The sequence below is a fragment of the Octopus bimaculoides genome, chromosome 19 (assembly GCF_001194135.2).
Source record: "Octopus bimaculoides isolate UCB-OBI-ISO-001 chromosome 19, ASM119413v2, whole genome shotgun sequence".
Lineage (NCBI taxonomy): Eukaryota > Metazoa > Mollusca > Cephalopoda > Octopoda > Octopodidae > Octopus > Octopus bimaculoides.
Genome location: NC_068999.1, coordinates 50,209,233 through 50,221,317, shown reverse-complemented (window position 1 = coordinate 50,221,317; position 12,085 = coordinate 50,209,233). Strand labels below are relative to the sequence as shown.

The window sequence follows — 12,085 nt, the reverse complement described above, 5'->3', positions numbered from 1 at the left end:
GCCTAATAGTTAGGATGGTTGTTGGATTGTATGTTCAGTTCTCAGCCCAGCCATTACATTGTGTTCTTGAGCAAGGCACTTCATTTCACATTATTCCAGCACACTCAGCTGAGAATGTTTGTCAGTGGTACTTAGGGATTATTAACTCTGTGATGGATTAGCATCTCATTCAGAAAAAATGAAAATAATATTCAGAATCAAAGAAGGGTTAATGACAGGGAGAGCATTCAGTTGTAGAAGAACCTGCCTCAATAAATCTCTGATTAATATGGAAAAAGCAGGCATTAAAATGATGATGAATATGATTCCAGTGTTTGTCAGATTCATAATTCATTTTACAGGACTGATCTCATTGGTACACTTGAAATTGCTGGAGAAGTGAAATATTACCGACGTGATTTGGAAGTAGAGCTTAAGCAGGGTTATAAAGCGATACCAACAGTAAGTATTCTTATTATTTTTATGTTGTAGTTATGCATGGCTATGTAGAAACTTGCTCAACAACTATTTGGCTGCAGGTTCAGTCCCACTGCATGGCAACTTGGACAAAAAATATCTTCTACTTCAATCCCAAGCTCTGTAGACCAAGACTTGTGAGTGGAGTTGGTAAATGGAAAAATTATATATATCATCATTGTTTAACGTCCGCTTTCCATGCTAGCATGGGTTGGACGATTTGACTGAGGACTGGTGAAACCGGATGGCAACACCAGGCTCCAATCTAAATTTGGCAGAGTTTCTACAGCTGGATAACCTTCCTAACGCCAACCACCCAGAGAGTGTAGTAGGTGCTTTTACGTGTCACCTGCACGAAGGCCAGTCAGGCGATACTGGCAACGGCCACGCTCGAAATGGTGTCTTTTATGTGCCACCCACACAAGCCAGTCCAGGGGCACTGGCAATATATATATATGCACACACATATATATGTAAATTTATGTATGTATAATATATATATCATCATCTTTATCATCATTTAATGTCTGTCTTCCATGCTGGCTTGGGCTGGACAGTTTGACAGGAGTCAGCCAGGCAGGAACCTGCACCAGACTTGTGTCTGTCCTGGCAGGGCTTTTATGGCTGGATGCCCTTCCTAACACCAAGCCTTTCTATTCAATGTTCAAATGTTTCTACTAGTTTGTCACCAATACTGTATCTAGGACTACATTATTTTATGTATCTTCTCACTTGGGTGCAGGTGGGAGTTGATTTGATGGAAATTTGGCTGCTATTTCTAGCAGATTAGACACCTATGTAAAGACCCCATCATCATCATTGTTTTAATGTGCACGCTATCATGCTTGTCTGGATCAGACAAGTTTATTGAGGCAGATTTTCTGTGGCCTGATACCCCTCCTGTCACCAACCCTTGATTCCAAGCAAAGTAATATTTCCCCATGGCCACACATGTTCTTGCATAATGTTGGAAATATATAACACTACTTGTGTGACAGAGATACCCACTTGCAACTATCATGCAATGTCAAGTCAAGGAGACAAACATACCGACTCACAAACTGTATCGCTGTGGATGTTATGCTAAAGGGTGGAAAAAAGAAAAGATTGGCAACAGGAAGAGCATATCTAACCTTAATACAAAAACACTGCATGGAAAGGTGGGCATAGAAAAGATGATGATGACTTGCAATAGACCAGTGTTTTTACCTAGGGTTAAATTTGTCTCTCATTTTCTTATCACTAGATTAAAGGTTGTGTGTGTGTATGTAAGCTTAAATCTAACCATTGATTTAATACTACAACCTGTCCCTTGGGTGTCTTTAGCCCATTTGTATTCTATTCCAAGCTTCTTGACCATGACTCTGGTCAGAGTATGCCTTGATATTAGGATATATTCCTTCCTATTGCAATGTTCTGTAAATTTTGGTTTCATTCACTCTTTCTACAATTAGTTTCAGAAGCCTTACCGAGAATGTTGTGGGGCTATGATCCACCCTTCTGTTTAAACCATCTGAAAGCAAATTTTGTTTAGTATGAGTTTGTGGGTAGGAGTTCAGTTGCACCTGCTGGGAAAGTCTTTTGGATATGACTGGGTCCTATCCACTGTAACATTTATTTAGCTTTCATCTACTTATCACCATGGAAACTGGAGATAAGCACTGGTCCAGTGAACTGTGAAAGACTATGAAAGTGTAAGTGCATATATGTTTATTATTGTTGTTGTTGTTTGTCTCAAGTCGGGTTTGATCAAGCAAATCTATCATGAGAAACAATCCAACAATGACCAACTCACCTTTTATTTAGACAAAATTTATATAGAACTGCAGTAAGATATTAAGAGGTATATTTGAAGGAGATTTGGCTGCTATTTCTAGTAAGTTGAGTTGATATGTAGAGCAGGCCAGGTGAACTTAAATTACATTGCAGGCCACTTCAGTTACAATCTTTTGAGGGCCACTTGTAAACTGACAGAATTGAAAACATTTTGCTTTCTCTTGCTATTATTATAATGAATGAATGAATGATCGTTGATTCAACATAAAATATTATCGTTGCAAAAACAGTGGTATCTTTCTTTTTTATTTTTCATTACAATTTTTAATTTTTGATAAAATTTTTGAAATGTTTGTTTAAATAAGCCAATTTCAAGAAAGCATCAAGTGATCTGCAAGATACAAGTTTGCATGCAGCCTTGGGCCTCAGGTTGGCCAGACCTGATGTAGAAGCTTCTTTGTGTGAGTGTATTTATGAATGAACCAGTTTGTCTAATTGATATTTACTTATTAAACATCTCATTTTTTCTTTCTGACTAATCCCTCTTCTTACAAATGCAGTCATAATAAAATTACTTTTCTTTTATGACAGCTAAATGAAAAAAAACATACCATAACTATTAAGTATGAAAAGAAATAACCCAGCTCACAGTATTTCAATGGTCTTTGGCTTGTAAGTACTTTATTTCTTCTTTCCTACTTCAAAAAAACAAAAAGTACCAAAAGCAAAGACTGTTTTTCTTTTTTGTGAAATGTAGAAGTAATAAAATATATATATTATTTTTTTCTTCATTTTAGGTCTTTAAACATATTCACTCTAAAACTGCTGAAGATGAAGAACAAAATATATTACCTGCCTTGAAGGATTTAGTTGAACAACTGAGCATCAATATTATTCTGAAATCTCGTAATTATGCTTTTCGTATCTTTCGTTGAACGACAAAGCTATGGGGACATAAATAAATGAATGCCAGTTGTTGAGCAATATGGAGGCATATCAAGGAGACAAAGACACACGCATGCATACATGGTCTCAGGCGGACCAGGGCTTTCTGAGTGGATTTGGTAGAGGGAAACAAAGAAACTCGTATATCCACTCAGAACTAAACTAATAGCTTAGGAGTGAAATTTAGGATTTCTTTGTTTTCTGTGAATCGATTTTGATGAAACTTTTTCCCAGCTAGTCTGCACACTATGGCAAAATCATTATGTTTTCATTATTCTATGTAACCTTCTTTTTTTATTTCAGATTCTTCAGTTTTGGGGTAAACCATGCTAGTAGCTTTCGAATGAAAATAGCCCATCTAGACTTTTTTTTTTTCCTTCAGATAATGAAGGGTAATGGTACCAGTGGCAGCTCATGTATAGGCACTGCAGCACCCACTAATTTCCACTCGATATTATCGATAACGTTCAATATAATGAGTCTTTTTTTCTTGAATTCTTTCTTTATACTTGTACATTATATAATCCTTAAGCTTAATGTCAGTAGCCATCCCTTAGTTTATGAAAAAAATATAAAAATCCTTGTATAGAACTATGCACTTTACAGTTCCAGCGACACAGTGTTTGGCTGTTGTGTGCATGCTCACATGTCTGAGATAGGAAGCTTCATGCTAGAGAGAGAAAGCACTGTCGTTCACGCAGTGCTGATGATGACTCAGCATGTTTTGTACTTAAAAACATGTTTATATTCTTGAATGTGATAATTAGATGATTATCCTGCTTCCAGCTTTAGTGTTACTGCCAGGATTTGAAAAATAGGGCAGATTTTCCTTCCTTATTTTGTGATTTAGAGGGGGGGGGACTTTTGGAAAACGGTGGAATTCATGGTGGTTTTCAGTGAACAAATTAAACACGCTGCCTGGCAGTGGCTAAAACGCAAACCAACCCTGTTTATGTATACATATTCTTTTTATATGTTTGTTTCTTTTTACACAATATTAAACAACAGCTAAACATTTTCTGAAGCAGCACCCCCACTAATTTTATCTATGAGCCACCCTTGAATGGTACATATTAAGCATACATTGAGTATATATTTAACAGAAAACCATAATAATATTATAACATTTATTGACATAATGAATTATTTGGCCACATGCGTGCCATTTCAACAGATAACTTCAAAATCCCTTTAGTCATAGAATCTGTCAATTTCTTAATAGTAGCAGGTTGGACTGCCTCTGCTGCAGCTTCCATGGTCGCCCATAAGACATCTTTCTATGTAAATTGGCATCCATCAGTATAAACATCTTGTTTAATGATGGACCAAAGATTTTCGATAGGGTTGAGATCCATGGATGCTGGCAAATACATCATCAACCTTTCACCTTTCATGATGAGAAGCACCTTCAGCACTTTCCTTGATGATTACAGACTTTTCTTCATCGTGAAGGCCTCTTCTACATCCCATTGTTCTTTGAGGGGGAGAGATGCTAATAGTGTGGTTCACCCCAAAACTGAAGAATCTGAAATAATAGAGAAAGGATATTACATAGAATAATGAAAACATAACAATGGTGTTGCCATAGTGTGCAAACCAACTGGGAAAAGTTTTATCAAAATTGCTTCTCAGAAAACCGAGAAATCCTGAATTTCACTCTTAAACTCAACCCTGGCTTCTCATTCCCAAACTACTTTTTTGTTGATATTATGTATTCAAAGCACTGCCTGGAATTCATCATCATCATTTGACGTCCGCTTTCCATGCTAGCATGGGCTGGACGATTTGACTGGGGACTGGTATATATTGTAAAAATGGAAAAGCAGTTAAACATTCCAGTGTATATAATAATATTTTAAAAGTAACTGAGGCTATGTTCCACAGTGATCTCCATACAACCATTCCACTATTTTATTATTCTGTCAGTTTTGTTGTTGAAGGGAGTCATACCCGACTAATGATTAGACAACCATCATAGTACAGATATATATATGTATGTATACACATAATTAAGGGATCAGCAAGCATTTGCTTCACCACTTCTTGTTTTTGCCTTTGTGAGTTACAAGTAATGCTATATGTTGGAGTCTCAGCTTTTTTAGCTGCTATTTCTGAACTTCGGTATGTGGTGAAGCAAATGTTTGCTGATCCCTTAATTATGTTTATAAATGTATAAGAACTTTTAAATAAGTTTTCCACTGATAATGGTGTTTACATACCGAAGGGCTTGGTAAAAATTATTAATTGTTGATTTATTAATAAATTAATAAATTGATAAACCTTTACCCTTTAAATTTATATATATGTATATATATTACATGTAATATATGACAGTCTTCTCAAGCCTCACTTACAACTTTCATGCTGAACAAAGAGAACAACACAATACTAAAAAAATCTACATTCGAGGAACATTAAATCTTGATAAACTTTGCTTTGGATTTGCCTTAAATAAAAAAAAAAGTATTTTCTATGATGTTTTTTGTTTTGTTTTTTTATTTTTTTATTTTTTTCTCTCATTCTTTGAAGTTGTGGGTCAGAGGCTAAGACTGATGTCCTCTTCGGACAACAGGATTTTTTTTTTGGGGGGGGGGTCACTCTTAGATTTTTCTTTTTTTTTTGTGTGTGTTTTCCTGTTGCAGGCATGGCTGTGTGGTTATGAAGCTTGCAACCACGTGGTTTCAGGGTCAGTCCCAACTGCATGGCATCTTGGGTAAATATCTTCTGCTGCGGCCCTGAACTGAGCCTTGTGGTTAAATTTGGTTGCTGGAAACTGTGTGGCAGCCCATCATATGTGTGTGGTATCATCATCATCATCATTATTTAATGTCTGTTTTCTATACTGACATGGGTTTAACAGTTTCATAGGAGCTGCCTGGATGCCATTGGTATGATTTTCCAGGGTTTCTACAGTTTGATGCCCTCCTAATACCAACCAGTGTACTGGGTGTTTTTTACTCAGCACTGGTACATGTTTTTTTACATGGCACTAACATTGATCAGCTGACATGTAATACTGGGGACATACATGCATGTGAGTACAACCACAATTTTAGTTTGCTTAATGTCTTCTCAAGCACAGCAAACCGTCGGAAGTCTTGGTCCCCTGTCATCCCTTCTGTGAGGCCCAACATTTCAAGATTATTTGTCCCACGTTTTCCTGGGTGTACCCCTTCATCACATTCCCTCCACAATTAGAGATCAGCACTTCTTGATGCTCCCCGTCCTCATCCATATTCATCACGTGACCATACCAGTGCAGTTTTCTCCCTTACATACCACATCTAATGCCTCATATACCCAGTTTTTCTTTCAAATCACATTCTATAGTATATACATCCAGTGGAGCATGCTGGCTTCATTTCTTTCATGCCTTCACATCTTATTGTCACAGCTCATGTCTCACTACCATGTAGCATAACTATTCATACACAGACACCATGCAATCTGCCTTTCACTCAGGGAGAGTCCCTTTCTTACTAACAGTTAGTAACTCTCTGAACTTTGCCCAGCCCATTCTTATTCTAACAGCTATACTTTTGGAACAACCTCTACCATTGCTAACTCAGTCTCTTATGTAATGAAAACTGTCTACTACTTCTAAGGACTTCTCCCTGGACATAGGGAGTCTATTTTCTGTGCATTCCTAGTGTTTAATGTATCTGCCACTTGTAAAGTCTATTTTCTCTATTAATCTTCCAGTGATACTGCCATATCTCTTATGTGCCTATAGCTTGCACAGGATACATTGAATGGAGTTTCTACTGACACCTTTTCTACACAGGGCCATCTCCCTGAAGAGATCTGTGATTTGTCTGTTTTCTTACTACGATTTTGGTCATTGCTAAATTATGCCGAAAACCCTTTGATTCTAGACATTGCTTGTCTATTACCACCATTCATCCAGGTTTGTCTTTCACTCTAGTGGCCTTGTCTACAGCACCGTTCCACCACCACATCATTCCTGGTTTGGTTGGGACTTTGCACCACCCACAGATTTGGCCTGTGGCACTCAGCAAGTTGTCCTGTAGAAACTTCCATTTGTCCTCTATATTACATGTCTATAGATCTTCCTGCTCTCACAATTAGGGTGTCCCTAATTAGGTCATCTTTAAGACTCTCCCTTCTCCTCCCAAATCCAGCTGCCCACAATCACATCGTCAAAATCATTTGAAGCAATGTGGTCAAATGAGCATTCCAGTTGATAGATTAATCTGAGTGCTAAAGGGTTAATTCTGGTCCAGTCTGATGATGATCTAACCCTTTAGCATTCAGATTATTGTCAAAAGTAATGCTTATTCACATTGATTTGAATTTATCCTGCATTATCTTGTAACCTTGGTGACTATATGTCTTTTAGACCAACATTGTAGGGTAGGTGTGAGAGGTTGGATCTGGCTAGTTTGAATACAAAGCAGGAAGAATATTTTGGCTGGATATAGCCAGTTTAAATGCTAAAAGGTTAAGGCAAAGATGGTTTTTATTCCTTTACAGATCACTGGTAGGGTTTGATGGCAGTCACCTGCTAACAGCATTGACATTTTGAAGAAGTAACTGTTAAGTTTAGAATGATATTGTAGGGCTGGGGTGAAAGATCAGATCTGGCCAGTTTGAACATAAAACAGAGTATTTTGGACAGAAATGGCTGGTTTAAATGCTAATGTAATATAAATTGAAACTGTCCATTAAAATTTCAGATTAATGTTGCAAACACCAGCTTAACCCTTTAGTGTTCAAATTAATGTCAAAAGTAATCCTTATTCATGTACACTTTAAAAAATTAATCTGGTATTATCTTGTAACTTCAAGATTTGAGAGATGTAATTGTTTATTTTTAGAATGACATTGCAGAGTAGATGTGAGATACTGGTTCTGGCCAGTTTGAGCATAAAATGAGTAGAATATTTGGGCCGGATATAGCCGGTTTAAACACTAAAGGGTTAATAATGTCGATGTTGTTTTACTAAAGTCTTCATTATTTTCAAGATTAATTGAAACAATGGCAGTTTACTTCAAGAGAAATACAGTGACAATCATCATCATCATCATTGTTTAGCATCTGCTTTCCATGCTGGCATGGGTTGGATGGTTTGACTGAGGATTGGCACCAGACTCCAATCTGATTTGGCAAGGTTTCTACAGCTGGATACCTTTTATGTGCCACTGACTCGGGAGCCAGTCAGGTGGCACTGACATCAGCCATGCTTGAATAGAGCTTTTTACATGCCACTGGCACGGGAGCCAGTCAGGTGGCACTGACATCAGCCATGCTTGAATAGAGCTTTTTACATGCCACTGGCATGGGTGCCAGTCAGGTGGCACTGGTATTGACCATGCTCAAGTGGTTGATTTTTTAAGTGCCACCGGCACACGTGCCAGTCAGGCAGCACTGGCATCATCCACACAAGAGTTTAAAATAAAACATTTTTTTAAAAAGTAAAAAAAAAATGGAAAAAAAAAGAAAAAATTCAATATATAACAACATCAAGACATACTTTGAAATAAATAAGTTGTATTTTTTTCTTTTCCTTGTAAATAATTGATGTGTTTTTTTTCATCTACAATAGTATACATAAAAGACGAGATAAAATGAAAAAAAAAACCCATGCCTATTGACTTGCTTGCAATAACATACAGCTTAAGTTTCATCATCAGCATTGGCAGCAGAATCCTCATCCTTATCATCGATATCATCTTCATCGTCGAGATCATAATCATCATCACCAGTGTCATAGTTGACAACATCATCACTGTCATGCCTTTTAATGTCACCATCACTCCCCCCACTACCACCAAATTCATCATCACTTCCAATATCTTTATTAGTTCCTACAATAACAGATACAGCATCGGCATCATATATACAGTCCCAGCTACAAGGCTCGGCATCTGAGTTGCTATATTCGATCTGAATATCGTAAATGAAATCTTCGTCGGTTGGCTTCGTTGCGTTCTTCTCAAACAGTTTGTTCATGATGGCTTTCCTTGCATTCAGCTCTTCATCCCCAAGCTTGTTTAAGTCTTCGTTGGGATTAATTAATAAACTCTTTTCCAATTGCTTTCTTTGAAGACACTCTTTGATTGTGGAACCGTTCAAGCATTCTTTTAGCATGTTGAGTAAGTTTTCAAGCTGTGTGCGGGGAAGTTTCTTGACAAACTTTTGATGGCGTGGGTTGTTCAATAGTTCTTCGGAGATGGTCTCTATTTTGGAATTAGCATTGAAAAAGCGCAGAGGCATAGTTCTTCGTCTGATTTTCTCACTTGAAGAATAAGAATAAGTTATAATAAGTGCCGGTGGATGTATCCGTATCCCACACTTGTGGCACACCACATCATGATCTTCCATTTTGAAAACCAAATTTTGTTGTTTGTTTTTACTCTGTAAAAGAAGAAAACCAGAAATTAATAGTATATAATATATGTCAGGTGGATACTGAATTGATAGAGTATCAGATGAAATACCTTGGAATATTTGCTTATCTCTTTGGGTCCTCAGATCAAGATGCTACCCAGATTCATTTTGCCTTTCACCTTTCATCCTCATTGAACTCAGTAATATCAAGTAACAAGGGTCAATGTAATTGACTTTGTTCAAGAAGGAGGTACCCTAGTACAACCAGTCAAATGACTGAGACTAGTCAAAGAACAGTGTGTGTGTGTAATTAAGCAGTCAGCTCCCCAGTTATGTGGCTTTGGGTTCAGTCCCACTGTGTGACATTTTGTGTATCACACTCCTGCATAAAGCCTTGGTCTGACCAAAGCACTGAGTGGATTTGACAGATGATATCGCATGGCAGTTGTAAATGAGTGTTACTATCATACAAGCAGTATCAGTCATTTCCAACATTCTGCAAAAACATGTCTGGCTGTGGGGGATTCCTCTGTACATCACCTTAGATACTTCTACAGTAGCTAGAATTGACCAATGATTTGAGGGGAATTTAATAAATGGAAACTGTACGGAATCCAATAGTATATACACACAAATACACATAGAGCAGGAATAAGGATTCAAAGGATCAAAGATAACTCATGGTAAGCTCTCCGCTGGGTGTATGCCTATCAAGATGACAGTAGTGGAGAGTATACAATAAATGCAGAAGTGACAGGAGTAATACATACTAGAAATACATAAAAAATAGCCTCCATCTAATGTCCTGGCAGTTCCCTTGTAACTGCAGTAATAAGGGGACATATGCTCAGAACATAGTAGCCAGAGTAAGAACAGGTTGGAAATATTTTGGGGGTTTCTCTCCGTCAGAATGAAGAGCTGATTGTATGTTGCTTCATGTGAAGTGCAATGCTAAGGTAGTGAAATGTAGGCCTTGAATGCAGAGGTGCTGCGAAAGGTTAGACCACAAATAAAGCAAGCATGCTCTGCTGGACATCTAGTACTAAATGTGTACAAATGACAGAGCACAAATGAACTGAGAGAAAAACTAAATGGAAGAGGAATCAGATGACATGGTGAAGAGAGACCTAAATTTGTTATACCTCATGGAGGAGATGACAAAGGACTGTGCTGACTGGCAGTAACCTGTATGAAGACTCACTTGCCTGCCTGGGTGTGGCACAATTGATGATAAAATCATGCAATGTATGTATATAAACATATAGCTATATATATATATATATATATAGAGAGAGAGAGGTGGGGGAGAACTTATAGATCCAATATAGGTAAAATCAACAAAAGAAGTACTCCATCCAGTGAGAAATATCAATTTAATGCACAACCAAAAGAGCTACTAATACTTTCATGCTTTTACGATAATTTAACGAGGCATGTTTATAAAATACGGCAATCTTTCAGGCTCTGTTTATGCGTTAGATATATTTTAAAAATAAAGGATGCTGGACAGTAAGAAAATAAGAAAAAACATGGAAAAAATGAGAAGGTTTGAGTTGCTGCTGCCTCACAAACTTTGGCATATTTCCTGCTATTTTTTTTTCTATACTTGCTGTATTAATTGTGGCTTCCACAATCAGGGAAAACAGAGATCTTAATTTTCTTGGTTTCGTTTCGTCTTTTTCATTCCATTTTTTCGAATCAACCTTCTTCACATAGTAGTTCTTTTGGTTGTGTATTAAATTGACATACATATATATATACACATATATGCATGTTTGTATATAAGTATCCATGCATGTCTGCCTATGGCCTAGTCTACATCATTGACCCCTTTACAGCCTCATACCCAACTAGTATTCCTAATGCTTACCCTTCATATTACACTCTATCTCTCCTGCTTCCCATTACTCATCTCTTCATCACTCCCTCCTCTTATGAACTGCACTGCAGTGCATCTCTTTTCTCTTTGCCACACATTGTTCTCTCTCTCGCTCATGTTTTTTTTATTTCTCGTCTACTGCTTGTCATCCATTGCATTCGTTTACTCATGCCCTATTGCTGGTCTCTAAGTCACTTCTCAATTCTCACTGTATTATGCTTCCAGTCACTGTAACAAAATAAAAAAATGCCACAGCAACAATTCTGACACTCTCTATTACTCCTTGTGTTGCTCACAAGTATAGGACCCACTTACTTACCATTTGCCATTCCACCATCCCCATCACTCAATCCTTCTGGATCATCTCATAGATTATGCGCGAGTGACTACATAGGATCACGTATCCAGTTCATTCTACCTTCATCTCCACCCCTGTACTGCCTTTCATCACTTTCTGTTATTCTCTCCGCCAGCATTACTCATTCCTTTTCTCCCACACATCCTGAACCTCTGTCATTAAACTATCCCTTAGGTCACATCAGTTTCTTTCATCTATCCGTCATCATTATCGTCGTCGTCGTTTAAAGTCCGCTTTCCATGCTAGCATGGTTTGGACGATTTGACTGAGGACTGGTGAAACCAGATGGCTACACCAGGCTCCAATCTGATTTGGTAGA

The 12,085-nt window shown here is 37.6% G+C and overlaps 1 protein-coding gene and 1 long non-coding RNA gene across 6 annotated transcripts in view; one reads left to right on the top strand and one right to left on the bottom strand.

Annotated features, from left to right (window-relative positions):
- LOC106869557 (uncharacterized) overlaps positions 1–5,653 on the top strand; it is an 8,985-nt gene extending 3,332 nt beyond the window's left edge. For all 4 annotated transcript variants that reach the window (XR_001409444.2, XR_001409485.2, XR_001409519.2 and 1 more), the window contains 3 exons: positions 342–441; positions 2,824–2,904; positions 3,030–5,653. This is a non-coding gene — a long non-coding RNA (uncharacterized LOC106869557). The remainder of the gene's footprint in view (positions 1–341; positions 442–2,823; positions 2,905–3,029) is intronic.
- LOC106883956 (centrosomal protein of 19 kDa) overlaps positions 4,291–12,085 on the bottom strand; it is a 12,735-nt gene continuing 4,940 nt past the window's right edge. Inside the window, exons 2-3 of one of the 2 annotated variants that reach the window (XM_014935236.2) lie at positions 8,787–9,556; positions 4,291–4,702 (exon numbers count right to left, since the gene is read on the bottom strand). In XM_014935236.2, the coding sequence (XP_014790722.1) occupies positions 8,816–9,523 (708 nt within the window). In that variant the 5' untranslated portion in view covers positions 9,524–9,556 and the 3' untranslated portion in view covers positions 4,291–4,702; positions 8,787–8,815. The remainder of the gene's footprint in view (positions 4,703–8,786; positions 9,557–12,085) is intronic. The other variant, XM_052974856.1, reaches the window with a different exon arrangement.